The sequence below is a fragment of the Lemur catta genome, chromosome 12 (genome assembly GCF_020740605.2).
Source record: "Lemur catta isolate mLemCat1 chromosome 12, mLemCat1.pri, whole genome shotgun sequence".
Taxonomy (NCBI): Eukaryota; Metazoa; Chordata; class Mammalia; order Primates; family Lemuridae; genus Lemur; species Lemur catta.
In genome coordinates this window covers 21,328,806-21,352,693 of record NC_059139.1, presented here as the reverse complement: position 1 = coordinate 21,352,693, position 23,888 = coordinate 21,328,806, and the positions used below count along the sequence as shown (strand labels likewise).

Sequence of the window (23,888 nt, the reverse complement as noted above, 5' to 3'; positions counted from 1 at the left end):
AAAAATGTTTATCCCGTAACTGATGAGCCAGCACTTAGCTCACATCCCAGTTTGAGAAAAGCATATGCTGTAGACCTACCTCCCCTCCACCCAGCTGCATCATGTTTGTTCTGAAACTGTAAGGATAAATACCAATCACACAATTTGTTCTGGGTGTGTGTGTATACATGTGGGGGACAGAGCAGGCTTGAAACTTCCATGAATGAAAGTTTTTATTTTTACACCATGATCCAATTCTAGTTTTACTTTTTTATTAACTGAATTTTAAAAATTTTATTTTTCAACCACATTAAATTTACAAAAAAGTTCTCTCACATTACACAAAAGCATTCCTCACGTTTTATTTCCAGTGCTCAGATATTTAATGAATAAAATCACTTTAATGGGTCTCTTTTTAATTAACTCCGTCAAATACACATTTTCTAAAATCTGTCCAGCTCAAAAAGGTTGATCCTGCAGTTACCTATGTAGACTCTGCCAAGCTATTACAAGTTCAATATAAATTGATGTCTTCCAGAGTACAAGGTTAATATAACGGTAACACAGCTCATCCGTTTCCACTAAGCCAATCTGGGCAAAGTACTTTGTTAAAATTCTTCTTCTGCCTGTTTGCTGCGGCACTGCTTGAGCTGCTGCAGCCGCTCAATGGTTTCAGAAATGGTACGTTCCCCATGGACTTTATTATCTCTTGTGCGGATATTAACAGTGCCACTGTTTTTTTCTTTTTCACCAACAACTAGAACAAAAGACATAAAGCTTTGTTAGACTTAATCTAAAGATATGGAAGGATTCATATTGAACATCTGAATAGAAATGATCCTGGGACTCAAAAGCTACCCTGCAGCCTCTAACACATTAAATAAAATGTATACAGGAGACCATGTGTAGTTGGGCACATGATTTAAAAATCTATTCATTTAAAAAAATAGATAAAAACCACTTTCCAATACCTAAAACTACTGTGCTTATTGAGTCACTTAATCCAGCCAACTTAATAAAAACTTACTGTGTAAATAAATATAAGGTGAAGGGAGAAAACTTTCAGACAAACCTTTGAAGGTTTTTTTTTTCCCAAACCAAAATTTTCCTTTGTTATATAATTGAAGAAACATAATAGTTTAAGAATCAGGACAGGAAGGAACTAAATAGATTCTTGAGCACAATTCACTTTAGCTTGCCTCAAGATTTCAGTAGATTTCCCTAAGGTTTGGCAAATTTTCTTTGGTAAGTTTCCTTTCTTACCTAGGATGAAGTTATATTGTGCTAACTGTGCATTTCTGATCTTCTTATTCAATGTACAGCCTGGATCCAGATCAATATCTGCCATAAATCTGGCATCGTGGAATTGTTGCCGTACCTATTTAAACAGAGATATAGAATTCATCAGATCTAAAATTAGGATTATATTTTGATTTTAAATGATTTCTTTCATTCAACATAGGATTTAGATAATCATGCAAGCATTAAAAAGGAATGCTAACAGATACATTAAAGTATGTATTACTAATTTGTGACTTGGGCCTACATTAAAAAAAATCAAAATAATCTATTTTGCTCGAGAGAGAAATGTTTTAGAAAATCCTTAAAAATCAGAATTTAGGCAATCAACTAAATTCAATCAGCTCTCTTAAAACATACATTATAAAGGGAAAGGAATCCTTTGCAAACATATCTCAAGTTCCTGATACTGTTGCCAGAAAATAGTTTATCATCTTTCATATAACATCCAATGATGGATTTACAGTTTAATAGAGAATACATTATTTCTGATCCCACAAATAGGCTGCAAGTTGGTAACAGGGATCCATCCATTGCTGCCATTTATGTGTGCAATAGTTTTTATAATAAAATGTTGATAGCACAAACAATAGGTTAAAATCATCCCAACAGCTTCTTTTTTGTTCCTAAAAAATGGAATATAAATTGCCATATAAAATTGTCTTTTAATACTGTGCATAATGACCTAATTAAACAGAATTATTTAAGAATAATTTAAAGATCAGGTTTGAGAATAATTAAAAAAGCAATACACTAGATCAAATTTTAATTTAAAATTAGATTAAATAAACTAGATTAAATTTTCCATCCACCTAAAAACCAATTACCATTAAAGTGACAAAAAGAGCTAAATGAACCATTTTATTCCACTATCACTTCACATGAACCTCAGATTGCAGAAATGAAAAATACCATGTAATCAACACTTCAAAGAAATGGTCTTCAAGTGCATAAATATTAACTTCCAAGTATCAGAAAGTTTAACAGGTTCTCCTGGGCATTAATTAGTTCCTTAAATTTAAAATAAAATAATAAAGATTTAATAGTCTGAAAATAATTTAGAGCAAATTAACAATGAGTGACTATGAAAAAATATATTTCTGCTCATAAACAATGTGCTTTGAGAGTTTGTCATTTTACATTCAAATCACCCCACATCTGGTTGAAAACAGTTATAGTGGCCAATAATGCAAAGAAAGGACAGGAAAGTTGGAAGCCGAAGTTCCTTCCTCATCTCTGCCATTGAGGCAGTATCCTTGGGTTTTAGCTTAAAGCCATAGGTAGTGACCAAACCTGTCCATTTTTTGCAAACACAGAGGTTACAAAGTTTCTGCTAAGCAGAATCACTACCACAATTCCACCCAGAGCACTAAGGAGAAGGGTAGGAGTTTCTGGAAGTCTTGGTCAAATGCAGAATCAATTTTCCCATGAAAACATCTTAGGTAAGGCTGAAAGTGAAATAGTAACTATCAGTACTCCACTAAGTACCATGAGTAAAACTAACTTTCTTGGGTTGACCTAGGTACTCAATTATTTCTTTCAACTTTCTATGGAAAAATATTCCAAGTAATTTAGAACACACTAATTTTTCAAATCCAAGTTATATGTAAACTTAGGACTATTTGTGAATGCCAAAGTTTATGTCCTTGGGGAATATCTTTTTGAAACAATGTAAATTACCTTTATCTTTGACTGTATTGTACACAAGCATTAGTTTAACTAATAGGTTTTTATGTCTTAATGATCATTAACCAATTAAACTGCTATGATTTTAAAAGTACACAAATTTCAGAAGGGTTCTACAGAGTTTAACAATTAGAGGGCCAGGATAAGTCTATACCTTCAACTGTAACTTTAAAGAATAAAACACCAGTTTTTTGGTTTCTCAATATGTGCCTTGTACGAGATGGGCAATTCTGCAACCAGGGAATGGCCCAATAATTGCAGTATTTAACATTTCTGGTCTCTAGTCATTAAGTATGAATAGTGGTGTCCTGTCTTTCCTTCTCCTCAAGTCAAAATAACCAACCTCCCTGCCTCCAAATGAAAACCTCACCACCACATAATTCCAAATACCACCCCACCCCCAGAGGGAGGGGGGAGGTCAGTACTGCTCCAGTTGCGAACTCAGTTAACTAATACAGAACTTTTTCCCACTGTGTGAGCTTTTATAATGCAAATAAATGCAATCAATTAACCATGGAACACTGACTCTCATCATTTATAAATAAAATTACTGTCTGCAGTAATAGAAATACATTACTTATTGGCTGGTTTAATTTCCAATTACTTCCTAAAGACAGTTAAGACCTGAGTGCAATTTATTTAGATAATCTGAAAACATCATGGTTTTGATGTTACAGTATTGTTCACTGATCAACTTTTAATCATTTGAAATTCCTTAGTATGGAGTTACCACTATAGCAGAACAGATTATTCTAGCTTTTAAGGTGAAGTGTAAACGGCTATTTAAAAAAATTTTTTTTTCAGCCAGCCAGCAGCTTACAGTAAATTACTATACATTTGTTAGTAAGTGAGTTTTTTGGCAGAAAAGCAAGACATTGGTCTGTTATGCAACTAACCTGAGAAAAAGATTCAAATAGCTAAATAAATTTGCATTAAAAATGAAGCAAGGCTGGGCACGGTGGCTCACGCCTGTAATCCTAGCACTCTGGGAGGCCAAGGCAGGTGGATTATTTGAGCTCAGGAGTTCGAGACCAGCCTGAACAAGAGCGAGATCCTGTCTCTACTAAAAATAGAAAGAAATTAGCTGGACAACTAAAATATATACAAAAAATTAGCCGGGCATGGTGGCGCATGCCTGTAATCCCAGCTACTCAGGAGGCTGAGGGAGAAGGATCACTTGAGCCCAAGGGTTTGAGGTTGCTGTGAGCTAGGCTGATGCCATAGCACTCTAGTCTGGGGAACAGAGTGAGACTCTTAGCCCAAAAAAATAAAAATAAAAAAATATATAAAAATGAAGCAAAATTACTCTTTGATAAAGAGCACCTTAAATTGTATCTTGCATTTGAAAAACATATCATACTGAGGTACTCAATATTTGCTAATTTAGTTTTTTAAAATACTAAACACCAAAACATACAAGTATATATAAAATATTACCTAAATATGTCTTCTGATCATGAAACAATATGGAAAAGCATTGAAGAGGTAATATCTATTCAGGCTTATCACAGATTGAAAATAGTTATTTCTTGATATCACAAGCTTGATTTACTAAGAATACAGGGCTTATAGGATTTGAAAAGCTTCAATAGATATTAAATTGAAAGAAAAGTCATATCTAAAGATTACCTTTTGGGCATATTCATCACATGTTGGTCCAACTGGAACAACCATTACCTGGCGAGGGGACAGCCAGAAGGGCCTTTAAAAGAAAAAAAAATATTTAACGTGGATCTGGGAATACTCACTAAACAAGGACAGTACATTTCTTAGTCCACTCTTCAATATCTTTCTCCAAAAACATGTAAGGGCTACTTTTAAAACTTAGTTTTTTAAAAAATGATTCAATAAAAATTAAGGGAACAAAATTCAGAAAAAAACTAACTCTAACACATAAAGAAAATCTATAACTATGCTTTGCCTTGCTGAGCATATAGCAAAGCAAACTGAGGACAGATTAGGCCTCACACTTCAATACATCACACAGCAAAACCCCATGTACTGGCTACGAGAGGGGTTAAACAAATTGTTAAACAGCTGCACGTAGTGATGAATTATTCAAGATTATTTTATTACTTATTCTTTGTTGGGGACATAGTGCCTTCAGTTTATTCAAGATCATTTTAGCAGCATTCAGCAAGTTGTAATTGATAATAACTGGTGATGGTACTTGGTAACAACTAGAGTTTTTTACCTCTTACATAAAAAAAGTTATCTTATTTCATTGACCAGTACGAAAAATTCCCCTAATGTATGAACTAACCAATTTCAAATAAAACTGAAATGACAGCAATGTGTAAGATTAAACCAATTCAAAATTTATAAAAGTTTTAAATCAATACAATTAATATGGCAGGCTCTACAAATGATTAATTTATAACCCTGTGCTGCTGTCAACTGTGTTGTGGGCCCAGACAAAACTGCTTAAAAAATAAGTCATTTTGTCATATTGGCTCATGTCTTGCCAATAAAAACTTAACCTTATAGAAACGAATCACAAAACGCTGATCAGTTTAGCATGTTTTTTAAAAAATGCTTGTCTTCTAAAAGATGCCAAAATACTTGCTTAGGGTGATCAGCAAGGCTGAACAAAAGTAAGTCAAAAGACAACTCATTTACTCAGTCAAAAACAGCAAAAGCCATATAAATCCCAAAACAAAGTTAAGTTACTTGAGAAACAATCAAAACAACAAATACACTTCTTATTCAATAATAATTCCTAATTAGAAAGTATTACATAACATTCAAATAAATCAAGTTCTGAAATTAAAATAATAATAGCATGGCTTATAACGAATATCCTTAATGCTAAAAAATTTGAGTTTAGATTGTGATTCCTTACTTTTTAGTGAACACTTGTCATTAATTAGAAGTGACCAACTGAAATCATTCTCCCTTTCTATCTCCTAACTAAATTGGATAGTAGACATTTCTTCTAGCTAATTTATACTGATCAGACAAAAACAATGACAAAAATTACCATTTTCCCCCATAGTTTTCAGTGAGGATAGCAATCATTCTTTCCACTGACCCCAAGATGGCTCGATGAACAATCACTGGCCTTTTCTTATCGTCACCATCGTGGCTATAAAGAAAAAAAATTTGTTTTGCCTTATTATATACATATTTTCCCTTATATGTCCCTGAAGAAGAATATTTAGGGCAGACACCAGAAACTCACCTTACAAAAGTAAGATTAAATCTGATGGGCAACTGAAAATCCAGCTGGATTGTTGCACACTGGTGGTACCGACCAATCGCATCTTTAATCTGTATGTCAATCTAAGAAGCAAAGACTGGGTTATTATGAGATGCTGTTGATATTAAATCTCAGCTCATTAGTTAAATTAGGGCTGATTTTCCTTTTTTCTTTTTTTCAACTTATTTTAAAGTAATCTCTTCTTCACCCACAAATGAAAATCACATTACCCAAATATATTTTGGTACTGACCTTTGGACCATAGAAAGCTCCATCTCCAGGGTTTAATTCCCACTTTTCACCAAATTCATTCAGACTGTTTTCAAGTTGCTAAGGATAAAGCAAAAGTAATTTATTTCTGTTCATCTGTAACTTCCCTTCTTCCAGCCTAATTTCAAACTAAAAATACCATGATTACTTTCATGGATCACTATTCTTTGCTTTATAATTTTGTCCACCTAAACATTCTTTCCACAAAATCCCTTTTAAAGCTCAAAACCTGAAAAAAAAAATTAAAACATTCAATCATTTCTGAAATACAAAATCATACAGAAAAAAACTAGCTTACTCAAGCCTAGGAACCATTTCCAATTTTCTTTTGCTTTTATCCATTTAAAGAGATTTGGCTTTCTTACATCTCAGAACAAGCCAATTTCAGTCAAACAGTATTCGAAGAATGCTGAAAAATACCACTTACTTTCTCAGCTTGATTCCATACTTCAATATCTCCAAGGAATTTTTCTGGGCGAGTAGAAAGGTTCAGTTTAAAAGAAAATCCAAATACGCTATACACAGTACGTAGAAAATCCAAACAACCTTTTATTTCATCCTCAATCTTTAAATTAAAAAAAACAAACAAACAGTGGTTATTTTCTTTGACTTTCTTGACACTTCTTTCAAAGTATTTTATTCCGAGGGGTCTCATACCTGCTCCATGGCACAGAATATGTGTGCATCATCCTGCTGGAATCTTCGTACCCGGGTGAGTCCTGTGAGTGCTCCCGACAGCTCGTTCCTATGAAGCACCCCAAAATCAGCTATCCGCAGAGGCAACTCTCGCCAGGATCTTGGCCGATGATCAAACATGAGGCTGAAGAAAAAAGAGAAGTAAAATCCACTGATACTTAATTTTATAAGAATAAAACTGCTTTTCTAATATTACATTTAATTTCATGAAAAGCTGTGAAAAAGCCACTGACTCCACTTGCCATACAAATGACATTCCTCAAATTCTGGGCTTCATATAGCAACAGAAGTACTTGCATGAATAAAACAGCAAATTATAATAAAACCAACAGCAGCTAAGAGAGAGTAAAAAATGTATTCCCATAAGCCTGAGGTCAAATTCTTGTGCTCAATATCTCCATTAATTTGAGGACTGCCTTTAAGGGCTCATATTAAAAAAAAAAATCTTAGCTCTATACAAATCATTTTTAACACTGGAAATTAACGTTAGATTTGCTCTCTTGTCAATCCCAAAGGTGCTTCAGTTTCCTTGTTAGTCTGAAGGTGCTTCAGAAACTGAAGAATTTCAGCTAGGCTTGTGGCTCACTTGAGGCCAGGAGTTTGAGACCTGCCTGGGCAACATAGCTGGACCCTGTCTCTACTCCAGAGGCTGAGGAGGGAGGACTGCTTGAGCTCAGGAGTTTGAGGCTGCAAGTGAGCTATGATCAGGCCACTGCACTCCAGTCTGGGTAAGAGAGCATATCAAAAAAAAAAGAAAAAGAATAATCTGGTAAACAAAGAATAAACTCATCTGGCTTCCTGACCTATAACCCAGCCGTTTCATGGAGATTCCTCTCTTCCTCCCTCACCTCTTCTGCCCTATAGACCTGGGTCCTAGGAGCTGCGGACACTGAGCAACCTGTATCCCCGAAGTTGCTCTTTACCCAACATCCTGGAGCAGCCTCAGGCAGGAAAGATTTTCCAAGGATGTTAATTCATCAGCAGTAGGTTTTGATAGAACAGGTTTCTTTTTTCCTTTTTTTAAAATTTTTTTACACAGACAGGATCTCACTGCTATGTTGCCCAGGCTGGTCTTAAATTTATGGCCTCGAACATCCTCCTGCCTTGACCTCCCAAAGTGCTGGGATTGCAGGCATGAACCACCATACCCGGCCAGAACAGGATTCTTAAAACAAAAAAAAACAAACCTAGATAATTAACTACACTCTATATCCATTCTCCCTGTTTTATATTCTGCCTTCTACATTGCTATAACCCCAGTGCCATTATTGAATGTCTAAAGATCTAAGGAACTAACCAGGCATGGAAGATATTATAATACAATAATAATGTTACATTTAGATACTCTTCTGATTACATAATTTGTTTTTAACAAAAATTCTTTTAAAGGAGACAAAGTAATCTAGGACTAATTATAGCATGTGAAAATCTTCAACAGAAACTCAAAGCTGCTGAATACCAGTGTCCGGGGCAGTTCATGGGTTTAAGAGCAAATAGCTCCTTCTCCACCTCAAATGAGAACATGTTCTCACTATAGTGCTGCCAGTGGCCTGAGGTCATCCAGAGTCGGCTGTTGTAGATGTTCGGGGTGATTACCTCCTGGAATCCTCTTTTCCTATATTCACTCTGATAGAAAACAAACAGAATACATACGTAGGCAAATAAGTGCTCACATTTCTAGTGGGAGTAAAAATTTAAAGAGTTATTTTATACCATCTAGTGAAGTTTGAGATGCATATACACCATGACTCAGAAGTTCCATTAGTAGGTATACACCAAATAGGAAGCTCTTGGCATATGTACATAAGGAGGCTTATAAAAACAATGCTAGTGCAGCATGGTTAGTAATGTGGGACAATTACACATCAGTGACCAATAATACAGGAATGAGCCCACTGTGGTAGTTATGTAATGAAATAATATATAATAAGTGAAAATAATCTGGATTTCTAAGTATCAAAAAAAAACAGTACAATCTGATACACAATGAGGCTTCATATGTTAATCAGAAATGGATAAGCATATAAATAATTTGAGAGTACATATATACACGGAGTAAATGTAGGTAACATGGACAAAAGAAATCCATGCCAATTTCAAAATAGTAGTTTCTTTTAGAAAAGGAGAGGTATGAATCAGAAAGGGGTCCTAAAGAAGGGCTTTTTAAAAACTGTACGTGTACTTTTTTTTATACCTTTAACAAAAAATCTGAGACAAATATAGCCAAATGTAAATATTTGTTAAATCTGGGTGGTGAGCACATAAGATATTGTTTATACTATTTTCTATAAACTCATGCTTGCAACATTTCATAATTTACAAAAAAAAAAAAAGCAATGTAAAAACTAACTTGTTTTTTTCAAAGAAAACACAAATGAACGGTCAAAGTCAAAGAGGGCACAGAGCTTCTATGTAAAGGACTACAGGTGCCACTTCAACCTCACCAGTTTCCCTCTGCAATATCTACCCATGTATATGGACAAAATCACATATTAGAAAGTCTGTGAGACCTCAGACTTCTACCTTTATTTATTGTTTCATATATTTCTTCTCAAATAGAGATTATCTTTCCTTTCACAGACCTATTTAGTAAAATCATCCTATATCCTAAATCTTCAGAAGAAAATGAATATGGTTTACCCTAATGAATTCAATAAGCGTATTATAAATGTAGGCTCCCTTTGGCAGGAAAAAGCAACTTCCAGGGCTGAGTTCATGGAAGAAATACAGTTCTTGGTCCTGGGTAGAAAAAAAAAAGCAAAAGAATGTTTACATATAGGTACATACCATCAACATAAACTGCAGTGTTCTTGAGTTCAGAATATGGTCATGATATCTCATATTTCAATTATGCCAATCCTGAATTAAAAAACCCATGTCAATATTTCTGGTGTACAATTTAATGGCACAGAACAGCAGCTGATTTACAACTTAGCACAAGTACATTCCCTATTACGTTCCTCAATCCTGTCAAGCTTACCCAAGAGTGACGTGGAGCAAGGGACTCAATTCTCTTACTACCAGTAAAGTAGCTCTCAAGGTTTTTAATTCCTCAGAGCTCCAAGATCTTAGTGTTTTTTTTTAATTTTCTTTCTTTCGTTCTTTTTTTAATAGGAGGGGGAGGAAGGAGACTGGGAAAAAGATACTGGTAACAAAAAACAGATGATGGAGATGAAGTTGGCTGGCTTTGTGTGATGGTGGAAGAATCACAGCCTCCTGCCTCCTTGCTCACCACCTCCCTCACCAAATACCCAAAGCTCTCAGGGAAGGGCCCGACAATCGTTGCTGGCTGGAATGCCAGGCAGTCAAGGGAGATGGCACTGGATGCTGCCTCTAGCTCAAGCTTCATGACCTAAGAGCCAAGGACCCCTGGCAAAGAGAAAACCCTATTTTAACGGAGAATGTTATCAAACCTGACTTCCAGTTTAGAGGCCATTCAGGGATAGAGAGATAATGGGTAAAGGAAATGACAGCACAGAATCCAATACTTGCTGTGTTGCCATGGGCAAAAGCAAATTAAACTACCTGGGACTTTGTTTCCACATCTTTAAAATGGGTCAGTGAGACTAGACAGTTTCCAAAGTCTAGTTCTCCCAGCTCTATGAAGCTGCTATACTTCTCTTACAGAAAACTGTAGGTCACCAGCATTTGTTCTCAATAAAAGTAGTTTTTTGTAGTTAAAATGTATTTTTGTGTGGTACTGAGCACACTTCAGAAAGATAATGTGGATAATTAGCATTTATAGCTCACATGGGACATAGTACCATAGTTACTTGAAAGCTACAGCATCACTTCAAAATGAAAACCCTAGTTAATACAGCTAAATTCCAAATGAAATTGAAGAAAACTCAGTCTAGACACATCAGACTTTAACATACCCTCCCAATTTTCCTATGATCTCGGTTTTTAGCTTCCTCTTGAAACTTTTCCCATTCTTTCAGCATTTTAGGATCTGGGAATGAAATGCCATAAATTCTCTGGAGAGTCTCCATATCTGCTTTGCCTTCCCAGTATGTGGAGGAATTCTAGGGCGAGAAAAAAAAAAGGATTAACCATGAAACATTCATATTTGTAAACACTGCACTTATTTTAACTCCCAATTGCTTTGAGGCCTAACTAGGGTGGGTCAGACTCATTCTGCAGTACGAAGTTGGCTGTTTTCTTCCCTCAAAAAATGCCCACGCATCAATACCCCTCAAACCACAATTCCACGAACATTACTCTGACAGCAAAGGCATTTCTCACAAAATGACTAAGGAAAAACGGAAATGAGCCAACAAACAAACTTTGAAATGACTCAATTGCTATCCTGATTTAAAGTACATTTGTAATAAACACTATAAAATGTTTATGAACTAGTATAAAACTGGCAGGATTAGTTTCATTAAAAAGAACAACTTGGGTAATATTAATTTAGACATATAAAGGGCAAAACCACATATTCCTACAGCAAAGTCTCAAAGTTTGTAGAGCCACGATGGCCCACCAGTGCTTGATTTTGTGACTCCCCCAAAGCTCCATCCCTCTATGCCTGCTCTGGTGATGGTGAAATACTTTGAGATAAAAAAGACTGATGACATATAGCACCCAGTTAGTAGACAGCATGAGAAAAGACATCATCCTTGCATGTGCAAGAAAAAATAGTAGAAAAGAGAAACCAATGGAAGTTTAAACACACAAGTATATGAGACAAATACGTTTATACAGAGAGTCTTTAAAAGTACATTGCTTACTTTATGTATCTTTAAAGTCTTAATTTTACCAGTGTGTCTGACGTGAGGACCCCGGCAGAGATCTATCAAGGGGCCACACCTAAAGACAAAATGAAAGAAATTTTAATAGAGACAAAATAACATACACACCAGATGCAATTAATGACATTTGATATTCTCACCTATAGACCGTGGTAGTTGGAGTATTCACTTTTTCATTCAATATCCGGCACTTGAACTTATTGTACTGAAAACAGGAAAAATGATTTTTTTAAAAAAAACCTTCCTTTTACCTCTAAATACTATAGCTAAAATATAACTCAAAGTATTACTTATCAGAGCATTGTATAAATATAAATTATCAATATTTCATGTTTTAAAAACATTAACTTTTTCTAAAGAACAAAATATTAATAGTACACTAAACCCTAGTGATACAACTTGAAGCAACATTAATAAATACTATAAAAGTGGAGGTCATACATTATGGTTCAATATACCTTAAACATTTCCAGTAAAGTTTCTTTCTTAACTTCCAATCTTTCAAAAGCTTGTTTTTCTTTAATGATTTTCTTACATAAAGTCTCCAAAGAAGAGAAATCATTGCTGGACACACCCCTGAAGAAGAAGAAAGTATGATCTTTTTCCATTCTAATCACACCATGGCTTAAAGAAATGTTTATTTGGAATATTTTAAGGGTTTTAATGTAAAAAAATTAGATCTTTACATCATATATTAGAATTTTAAACCAAACATTTTTATAAGTTATTTTTATATTTTATATCTTCAGTGGCTTCTACGTTGGTCATCATGGAGACCTTTCCCATTAATGACCCCTTAACTTTAACCAGGTTTAAAGGAGAGGAGTGGACCAGTTTCATTTTATTTCATAACATAGTTTAGGGCTCTACCTTCATCAAGCTAGAGCAGAGATCTCATTAAAGCCTCTACTACTTCAAGTAAATTGCAACATTCCAACTTTTGATAATGGGAATACTTGGTGACTATGAAGCAATGAGCTCTATATCATTCTTCCTTTATTAAGAGATCTTTAAAAATAAGTTATGGACCTACAGTCATTCAGACTTTATTTTTCTTCATCCAGTTACATAACATACCCTTCTTCAAGGTACATGTCATAATAGAATCCATTTTCTATTGGTGGACCGTAACATAAACATCCACCGTAGACTCTTTCCATGGCTTCACCCATTATGTGAGCACTTGAGTGCCAATACACCTGAAAATTTAAAGAAATATGGGATGGTTTGAGTCTTGGCATATAAGTTGTAAATTAATGTGGTTGCTTGAAACTAGACAGATAAAATTATAAATAAACTCAATACATAAAAATCTAAATTTACAAATCTATAAACTACAGTGTGATTTTATCCACAGCCAAAGTAATTTAAAAGGCTTCTAATTACTAAATTGTATTTATATCTTAGAAATCATCCAGTTTAGTTGTTTTCAAGCTAATTATATTCAATCCAGCATCATTAATTAAATGGGATGGATTTTGTTCCCTGAAAACAATTGCTACTCACAACTTAACTGTCTTATTGACTACAATGGCCCACGTTCTTTGAGTCAATATGCCCATAGCCTCACGTCCCAGATACCATGACACACAGTTGGCTATGGAACATGACTTAAGAATTAGAGTTTTTCCTTAATCAGCCCCAAACAACTAAGGTAGTACAACTTGACCACACAACACAATGATAAAACACAGAGAAGATGAAATCAATAGCAGTACTTGATTTCATTCAGATGAGTCAGAATATATCCAAAGCAATGTTCTAAGATTTATTATTAAGATACCAAAGTGATATTAAAAAATTCTCATCAACAACTTATGGACTCCAGAATATACTTGAAAACCACTGATCTACATCACTAAAACAAAATACTTTATTTTCCCTTTATATGGTAATATAGTCATAAGGAAATAAGAAAAATTTGCCATCAAATGCAGGTTGATTTTTATAGTTCTGTCCAGCAGATCTGCACTCTTGAGAAAAAATATGGAAATAAACTGTCCAATAAGGGGAGTATTTTTAAATAATGTTCAAATTTATCTGTTAAATATATGCAACTTGCTGAAGTGCTCACTGAGAATGTAGAAAACAATTTTTACTTGCTTACTCAATTTTTAATAAAATTCCCAAAACGTTTTCCCCATTGAAGTATCTAGTAGTGAAAATAAATTTATTCAACTTTACCCCTTAATTTTCTAAGACAAGCACTTTTATTATGTTGTCTAAACAAAGAACACAACAGAAGATTTTAAATATGACAAGACATCAATAAATTTTAGCCACCCAGTGGCAGTGGTAATAAGCTTGAGAAGATTGCAAATGTGCATCTTCATCCTAAAATTCAATGACTACTACATAAAACCTTACTGCTTGAGCCTCCTCATCCTCGAACTTGAGCAGCTCCAAGGTACAATCTTCCTCCAGGGGGCGGTCCAGGTCCCAAACAACTTCATTCACTTTAGCAATAACGGTATTGTCAGCCAAGCCTTGACTTAAAAAAATATACACAAATATATAAAAACAGAAGACTCTAAATAATCTCTTGTAGCACAACACTCACTCTAAGAACAGAAAAATAAACATTATATTATATACTAGTACTATATATCCTTTTTATATAGATGCATCTATATCTTTCCAAAATAAAATGGAAAAAGCAACAAAATCCAAAAAATGTACCAGAAAGACCCTGAAAATTCAGAACACTATTATTTGACATTTAATACTTCTTATTTAAACAGACACGGCAACTCTGATAAATAAGCAAAATCAATTTACAGTGCTTTGATTAATCTTTTAATTTCTCCAAATCAATTTTCTACAATGCCAAGATATTTAAAACCTAAAAGGGAAAAAAAAGGCCTATTAAATAACCTCTCTGCTCCTCCTCCAGCTTAAAATGTGTACCAGAGCCTTTCTTTGAGAAGCAATGCTAACCTCAGAATAAATGCCTAAGATGACAGTATTAATAACATATAGCGGTAAGTGAAGGACTATTTAATAAAACTATTTTTATAATATGGTTAAAAATATTACTTAGACCCCTAGTACACAGTATAAAACATAAAGTATCACCAATGGATGAAATGTCGAACCTCACAAGTGTAAAAGCCACAGGAGTTCTAAGGAGGGGAAAGCAGCAGAGGTCAGAGCAGTTTGAGTGGTTTTGAAGTTAAAGAAATAAAGGTTGGAGGATCAAAAGTTTGGACAGGAAGAAAAGAAGAAACGGCATTTCAGATGACCAATGTAGCTTATACCTAATTCCACAAGCAATTTGATATGGGGTAGTTTTCCAAGATTCCGCATCGACCTGTTTACCATCAGGCAACGTGACTTTAATTGGCCTGGAATCTTTTTCTGCCTTTTCTGCTAGAATGGAATCATGTTCTGCTTTTAGTGTATTATACATCTCAAGACGTGTGTAAATATATTCAGGCCAAGGATTCAACTGCAAGACAAAAAACGAGGAAATAATCAGTAAATATTTGCTTTCCTTTTTAGAAAAGGGAAAGAAATAATTAAAACAGATGATACACAAACCCACTATTACTTCAACATGTTAAATGGGCTGCCAAAATCCCCAGCAGGCACTACTTCAATCTGGTCCTCAATGAAGGTTTAAAAAAGGAATTAAATATCCTCTTCTCATAATTTTTATTTTAAGAAACTTTTTAAAAAATAGAAAGTGTAAATAACATAATAAATACCTGGGCTGCTAAAATGCTGAATTGACAACAATTACCATTTTGCTATCATTTATACCAAGTGGTTTTATTTTTCTTTTAAGATGCCCTCTTCAGATCTTTTCTAACTAAATGATCTTACAAATAGAGCTATAAATACTCCATTTTGTTTCAATATTCTTCAGATGATGGTCTGGTCAGCCTGTTATCTCTACTCACAACTACAAATTCATTTGACTTACGGACTCCCATTCAAGTAAACCATTTGCTGAATTCAAAGAAGCCATGATTACCTTCTTTCCTGTAGTATTTAATCAGCAAATAAACAAAATAGCACCATACTACTTTTATAGTAGATAACATGAACCAAAACACTTTGTATAAAACACCCACTGAGGTTCCCAAAAGTTTGGAACAGAAAGAAAAAAAGAGAACAATCAAAGATCTGACTTCCTCTACTGTCAGAGACTCTATGAAACATTTTAAAAAGCAGTTAGTGAATCTGTGGTCACAAAATAAACTACTAACATCTACAGCATTTACAATCTTCAAATAACATGAATACTGATAGTGTGAAAAGGAGATGGCTTAATTTTACCATGAACTTCTATCTGCATATGGATTTAAATTAATCAGCCATAACATGATTTATTCAAATGCTTTAACCCGTGTTTAACATTTTTTCTTTTAAGAGACACCCTCACTCTGTCACCCAGGGTGGAGTGCAGTGGTCCAATTATAGCTCACTCCAGCCTGGAATCTTGAGCTCTTGGGCTTAAGCAATGCTCTTACCTTGGCCTCCCAAAGTGCTAGGATTATGGGTGTGAGCCACCACGCTTGGCTGCCAACACTTGTTCAATTTTGATGATGCTACCCAAAATTCTATATATATTAACATAACACACTTAATCTGAAAGGAGTACAAACTAGTATCTAATCCTGAGAAACTGACTTGAGATAATAGAAAACAAAAATCAGCCATACTATATAGATTCACTGTCTGGCCAGCTTAGGAATGGTGGTTTCTGGTGGTTATGGGTCATGATTATCCACACATTTCCTTAAATATCATAGCAAAAAAAAAAAAAAAAGAATAGCCACAACATTAAAAAAGTACATATTTGTATTTTCAACCTGTTCGAGACAATTTCTGTTTTTCAAATTTTATTTATTTTTTAATTTTCTTTTTTAGAGATAGGGTCTTAATATGCTGTTCAGGCTGGCCTTGAACTCCTGGGTTCAAATGATCCTCCTACCTCAGCCTCCCAAGTACCTGGGACTAGAGGCATGAGTCACCGTGCTCGACGAAATACAACTTCTTAGAAAACAGTAAGTTTCCAATGTGAAGTAGTTCTTTTATTTTTTTTCCTCCTTATACAAAATTTCCTTCCCATTTCAATCATGTCTTTTGAAACAGAAGGCCCTAATATCTTTACAATTTCTTCCTATAGCAGTCCTTCCCTTTCTTTAGTCATTTATTTGCTCTTTGGGAACTTTTCATCAAAATTTCACAGGGTTCCACAACCCTCAATGGTGAGGAACCAATGAATTAATGAAAAGCCCAGAGCCTGTCACTCTACAGTCAATGTTAACATCTCAGCCCAAAGCACATTACCTGGGTCTATCCATTCTAAAGCACCAATACAGTCCTACCCACCTGCACAATCCTCTATATCCTACTACAGTTTATCATCATAGCCACTTGGCACTTCCTAGTCAGAAGAACTTAGTGTCAAAAATTATTCAATATTCATTAAGCAGATACTCTCTGTGTCTGGCTCTGAGATTACAGAGATGAGTAAGATCTGCACATGGCCCTTAGAGGGGAACAAGACAGGTAGATAAATGACGGGAGCACAGAGGAGGAGACAAGGTCTTGGACACTTCACCGTACTCTCTTTTTTCCCAGACTGATCATTAAACATACATAATCACATGTCCCACTCAAACTTCTCTGTTCAGAAAAGTCCTCTAATTGCATTCTTTGTTTCCCATTTCCAGGCTAATTCTCAAACTGTGACAGAACATCATGTACAATTACATTGAAAGTATAAAAAAAAAATTAGGGAACACATGTATTTTTCCATTTACTTGCAAATTAAAAAATTCACAATCAACAATTTCCCTCACAATTATAGGGGGGTAAAATGGGCAAAAGATCGACCACACATAAGAGAACTGGTTAGGCAGGGCTCCAAGCAACACTATACTTGATCATCTTTAAGCTTTCCTAAGTAAATGGAAACACCATATATTTAGTAACTTGTAGCATTCATAAAAACGGCTCTTTAAAGTCAGTTTATTGTGCTACTTCTAAAAAGCCTATTCCTTTGTGATTTTTTCTTCTGGTAGTTTTCAAAAGAGTCTCCAATAAAATAGCTGCAATGACTAAAGCAAAAAGTGAAGCACAGTTTATAGCAGGTCAACTTCAAAAATAGAGTAGAAAGACAAGCTTAACTACCTCCTAGAGCAAAACACCCAGGAAGTTGATTCTGGGCTGGCTCTCAATGGGTCAGGTGTCAGCCTAGGGAACTGAAAGCATTTCTCTAGACTTGAGAGGCCCTTAGGGGACTTGTCCTGGCTTAAAACCAAACCCCAGAGGCAGGTCCTCTGGATGGAAACAGTGAGAAGGAGTTCGAGGAACTGAGCTTTCTTTGGTTTCTGTTGTATTCAGACACTCAAAACACCCAGTCTCTATTCCTTAACATCTCATTTAATGAAATGATCAGAGAGTAGGCATCCAATCCGACAACTGAATATGCACCACAGTTCCCTTCTCTCCAACTTTTGTTCTTTGATTTTTATATTCAACCCCACAATCAGATCATCTTGTAATCATACTCCACTTGCTTTCTTTTGCAATAACAAATAACTGCAAATCTTTTTTGCCCCTCAGACTATTCTTTCCTAATTCTTTCTGATTTTTCCATCTAGCACCATCTTACAAACCCACGTACACCACTAGAATCCTTACACACAGGGTAAGTCTGAGACAGTTCCTTGTCACTGGCTATCCCTTATACCAGAGCCCTCTAAGATGATAACCTTTACCTCTGCTCGACCTCCATCTCCAGATCCTTCTTTGCTTTTCTTCTTGCCTCCTTCCTTTCGCTTCTCCTCACCAGCATTGACCTAAATAAACAAAACAGAAATGAAGGTTTCATATTTTAATACTATTTGACACCATTCTACCATACCATGATGGCCCCAGAACAGTTTTGAAGATGTTATTCTAGCATCTGTTCATCCATGTAACCAAAAACCAATTGTACCCCCTAAATCCATCGAAATTAAAAAAAAAAAAAAAGGAAATCTGATTTTGAAAGATTGGCACTGGCAAAGACAAGTTAACAAATGACAATAAAAACAAATCCTCAAAAAGCAGAGAGGAGTTACTGACACTGTTCAGATCCTCAATTTTCATTTATTTTATTTCAACTATTCTCAAGACTCTTGCTTCAGGTTTACTTGGACCATATAATAAATATATGGCCATAAAGAAGCATGCAACTTATCCAGTAAGAGTATTGCCAGAAGAAAAAAAAAAAAACTAAACACAATATTTATCTATCCATTCCACAAGTATTACCAAAAGTCTATGTGCTCACAGTATTTTGTTAAACCCCGTGGAACAAGCAAATATAAGACATAATCCCTGTGCAAACTTAGTCTCTCCTGGAAAACTAAGGGCATATATGTGTGAGAAACTCCTGGAGGAGAAAAGACAGCAATAGCAGCCCTATGATTAGATGTCAAATAAGCAAGGACCACAGAAAGTGTTAGGGCTTTAAAGGACTTTAACGGATGGAAAAGATTTCAACTGGCTGGATTTTGAGAATGAAGGAAATGTACACATAAGCTTGCTGTCAGAAATGCTAAAATTTAAAAAGAGAGAAAGAAAATTACTAAACTAAGCTGACTAAAGTAAAAGGATTGTTTCAGGAAGCGATGCAAGTTAAGACAGACTAGGTCTCAGACAGAAAAAAAGCACTTAAATAGTTACCATAAGGAATGTGGACTTCAATTAGAAGCAAGTGATATCATTGAAAGTTTTAAAGTAGTAAGTCCTATATTGGGGATTTATTTGTAACAGTTTTGTATGTTTGTGATCTTTGATTTTTTAAAACATTCTTAATAAGATATAATTTATATACCATATGATTTACCCATATAAAGTACACAATCCAATGGTTTTCAGTGTATTCAAAATTGTGTAACTATCACTACAATTTTAGGGCATTTTCATTACCCCCCAAAAGAAACCTTGTACCTATTAGCAGTCACTCTGTTTTCCCCTCATTCCTGAGACCCTGGCAACCACTACTCTGGTTTCTGTCTCTTTGGATTTGGCTATTCTGGGCATTTCATATAAATGGAATCATACACTATGTGCTCTTTTGTGATTGGCTTCTTTCAATTAGCATAATCATTTTAAGATCATCATGTGGTAACATGTATCAGTACTTCATTCCTTTCTTTAGCCAAATAATATTCCATTGTTTATCCATCTATCAATTGATGGAAGTTTTGATCATTGTCTTTTAAATCTTATAAAACATGTTACTTGTATAATTTAAAAAAATAAACTAAATTTAAAAATATAACTAATTTTATGCTAAGCTAAAACTTCCCCCACTCCAGGAGTCTGGATTTAATCAACTCTTAAGGTTCATTTATAATCAACAGATGAATTATGAACATAACTTAAGTCCATTCTAATCAAATGAGGTAGTAACCAACAGGGTTACAGGATTCCCCACCTGCCTTTGCTATACTGTAGAATTGGTGTAACTAGTCAAGAGTACCCAGTAAGAAGGATAAAAATTGTAGGTCTGTCTGTGCAGGTTTAAAACGGAAAGAGAATTAAGTAAGTTTACATTTCTGATAACACATTTTTGGTTTTGATGACATGATATTTGCCAAGTGAAGAGGAGTAGTGAAAAAGAGGAAGAGAATTAACAAAAGGGTTTTCTGTGTTCTAAATACATTTCCATTTTACAAATGAGAATACTGGCTCAAAGAAGGTAAGTAACTTGCCCATGCATATACAGCTAATAAGTAGTAGAGCTGGGACGTTAAAACAGGTCCCTCTGGAACCCTGAGCCTACTAACTCTTTACTGTAACAATTGGGAAGACAGTGGGCAACTGTTCTCTATTTCTGAGTTTATGTTATGTATTTACATAAAAGCAATCTAAAATTACCGTTCTCAGGGATGTTTAAGAGTTGACAGAAAAGTATACACAGAGTGTAATATAAGTAAATTCAAACCAAGACTGACAGCTGAGATAGGTATGTCCTGGAATTCCAACAGTTTGATGGACTATATATCCCTGACTCACTCAGGCTAGCGTCAGGGTTATGAGTACTGGCTACAGAATACATGGTTTGAGCAAGTTACTTACTGTTGCTAGGCCTTACTTCATCTATACATTGGGAATAATAAAAAAAAACCCAGTTCATAGAGTCATTATGAAGACTGAGTTAATGCAAGTAATGTATTAATACAGTTGTCAGACCCATATTAGCTAGCACTCAGTAAATATTAACTATTGTGTAATTATTACAAGAAGCAGAAATCATATATTCGTTAGCCACACATCACTGCCAACAAAGAATGCATAGAATATTTATGGACATGGCAAGTTGTTGATCATAGCCTATCAAGGAAAAAAAAAGTAAGTAATATTTTTACCTGAAAAAAAAAAGATGGAAAAAAGTCTATATATAGACATCATTTATCATCTTAAGTTAAATTTACATAGCTTAGAATGTACACAGATACAATTCACCCTGCTGTGCCTTATCACTGCCTTCCCTACATTTACCCCAGGAGCCCTGCCCTGCCTGGTTTACCTGGTGAACTTATTCTTCCAAACTCAATTCGAGAGCCCTCCCAAGCAGAGTTAGGTGTTTCCTCCTCTGTAATCCCACACGGCTGATCACACAGCACTATGACTGTTTTCCTATCTCCTACAGATTGTGAGCCCCTTAAAGTCAGGGGCTGAGTCCTATGCATCCTCCTAACCGCATGGCGCAGCTCAGTGCTGGGAAGAACGAATACTTAAAACGTGACAGCGTGAAAGTGACCTGGGAGATGTTCCTAAGCAATGGATGACACCAAAGAGAAAGTTCAAAGGCGAAATGATTAGCATGTATGACTGTGATAAGGCACGCCCCAGAAAGGGAAAGGGTGTAACTTCTCTGGAATTTGTCAGGTGGGGTCATCAGGCCTCCACCATTTATGTATAAACCACCCAAACTTGGGCAAGTTGGATCAGATTTCGGAGTTTCCATTTTTCCCTTCCTTAAACCGGAGCTCTTTAACCCCCAGGGTCTCAGGATGGATTAGGTAAATAAAGCTCTGCCATGATCTCCCCCGCCTAAAGTGAGCCAAAAACACAAGTCTGGAAGTCCCAAGCCTAATATCCTGATTCTGTCTCAGCTTCTAATGGGTGGCTCTGAGCAAGTCACTCATTCACGGTCTCAGTTTCCTCATCTGCAAAAACAAGATAGACTCAAAGATTGAACTGCAAGGCCCCATCCTACTTTATGAATGGGTGACTCCTGCCCAAAGGGGGCTCTGACTTGTCCGGGAGCTCCACTGGCCCCCCGAGTTGCCCCGCCTCGCGCGGCCCGGGCCCCCGGCTTCCCGCCCCCCGGCTTCCCGCGCCCCGTCACGCAGCGTCGGCACCCAGGAAAGCCCAGGCCGGCCTCCGGGTCCCACCGGTCAGCTCACCGGCTTCTCCACGTCTTCCATCTTCTCTGAAGGACTGCTGGCCTTCTCCTCAAACATTGGCGAGCCCCGAAGAGAAGACAAAAGCCGAAAGCAACGGCCTGATAAGACGAGCAAAGAAGCCGGTCAGATGTAGTGTAGGGCGCCCAGAGAAAGTGCGCATGCGCCTGCGGTCCCTGAATGGACCAGCTGATGCAATCTGAGAGCGTCCAAACCCCGCCCCTAAGCTGCCGGCGGAACGGGCAGCCAATTGACAGTGGAGAAGGCGGGCCCTTCCTTCTCTAAACCAATGGGAAAGTTTGTTGAGTGACGGAGCTCTTCCAGGAAATTAGGGCGCGGTGCGAAGGCAACTACGGACGCTAAACTAGTACTCTACGCCTAGGGTGATTGGACCTTTCCCAGAACGAGAAGTCCTCGATGCGCGTGCGCATTTCTTCCGGCTGACTTTACGCCGCGTAGCCAAGGACCTTTCCAGCCACCGTAGAAAATGAGCGTTTTGATCTAAGCTTCCAGGAAGCGTTCGGCGAGCTGGATGCCATCTCTGGCGCTGGGGCGAGTCCCGGTTTCCTGCGGCTTTGCCGCCACCTGACCTGGCGTGAGTGTCGAGTGCTGGGCACTCCCCAGTTCCCAGGTCCCCGGTCTGTAGCGATGGATCGAGCCTTATTGGCAATCCAGGCTTCCCAAGACCCGAGCCGTGGTGATGGGGACGAAAGTTTCCTCCAACATTCTTCGGTACCTGCCACCGCCAGTCTATAATGCATTAAGGAGCATTTCCATAGGGTCCCCGAAAATACAATAAAATTTTTATTTTAAAATTAGGGAAATAACCACGATGACACCCAGGGTTCTCATGCGTATGGGTCAATGTTTGGAATCAAATGGGCCTTTTTCATATATTTTACTAGCCAATTGGTAATAAATGAATGTTGAGACAAAACTTGCTTTAAAAAGTACCTCCTTAAAAGAAAAAAGTCAAAACCCTTTTACTAACTAGATCTAGAAGAAGGTTTATAATAGGAGCAGATTAGTAGTAGCACTGGGTGAATGTTCTCTGGAAAGTTTCAGGAGTTATATACAATTTAATAGGCTTAAGTAGACCAATCTGATATCCCACATTTAAATTAGATTGAGGATTAACAGGATCTAGTCTTGCCTTCTAATGAAGAACAATTTAATTATGCTCATTAGACATCTTTGCATGAATTGTATCTTAATTTTAAATGAGGATAATGAGGACCAGAGAGATCAAGATGACTAAATTTGCTAGAGGCAGAACAATATAGGCTAACAATGAAAGATTGTTCTAATTCCCATGCAACATGGTTTCTAGCAGTTTCTCTCTCTTTATTTTTTTACAATTTCTGAAACATTTATGTTAGTAAGATACATTCATACAAATATACAGAAGGTTTAGCATCATTTTTTACTTGCCAGTGCTTCTCATGTAATTTGACATATCAAATAAATATAATTAGTTTAACCGCTCTCTTTTACAAGGTGAGAAAATAAATCCTTTGCTATTTACCAGGGCACTCTGGAAAATCTTAAGTTAGTTCTAGGTCAAAAAGACTTCATTTAGAATTTGAC

The 23,888-nt window shown here is 36.1% G+C and overlaps 1 protein-coding gene across 1 annotated transcript; it reads right to left on the bottom strand.

The window, feature by feature from the left end:
- Window positions 1–209: 209 nt before the first annotated feature.
- Window positions 210–22,496, bottom strand: TARS1 (threonyl-tRNA synthetase 1). The gene is made up of 19 exons (XM_045565803.1): window positions 22,305–22,496; window positions 18,618–18,698; window positions 15,141–15,331; window positions 14,251–14,374; window positions 12,961–13,082; window positions 12,342–12,459; window positions 12,024–12,088; window positions 11,863–11,941; window positions 11,008–11,154; window positions 9,770–9,868; window positions 8,589–8,755; window positions 7,091–7,253; window positions 6,861–6,998; window positions 6,416–6,493; window positions 6,146–6,246; window positions 5,945–6,049; window positions 4,594–4,666; window positions 1,243–1,357; window positions 210–736 (listed from the first exon to the last, which is right to left on the bottom strand). The coding sequence occupies exons 1-19, from the start codon at window positions 22,359–22,361 to the stop codon at window positions 588–590; spliced, it is 2,172 nt and encodes a 723-aa protein (XP_045421759.1). The 5' UTR covers window positions 22,362–22,496; the 3' UTR covers window positions 210–587.
- Window positions 22,497–23,888: the final 1,392 nt, after the last annotated feature.

What these genes read in the sequence shown, in the direction of transcription:
- TARS1 (XM_045565803.1), bottom strand. Translation starts at nt 22,361, where the DNA reads ATGTTTGAGGAGAAGGCCAGCAGTCCTTCAGAGAAGATGGAAGACGTG. An exon ending in GACATGTACCTTGAAGAAGG is followed by an intron (nt 12,460 to 12,960) that starts GTATGTTATGTA and finishes CTTCTTCTTCAG; the next exon opens with GGGTGTGTCCAGCAATGATT. An exon ending in ATGAACTGCCCCGGACACTG is followed by an intron (nt 7,254 to 8,588) that starts GTATTCAGCAGC and finishes TTTTTTCTTCAG; the next exon opens with CCTCATGTTTGATCATCGGC.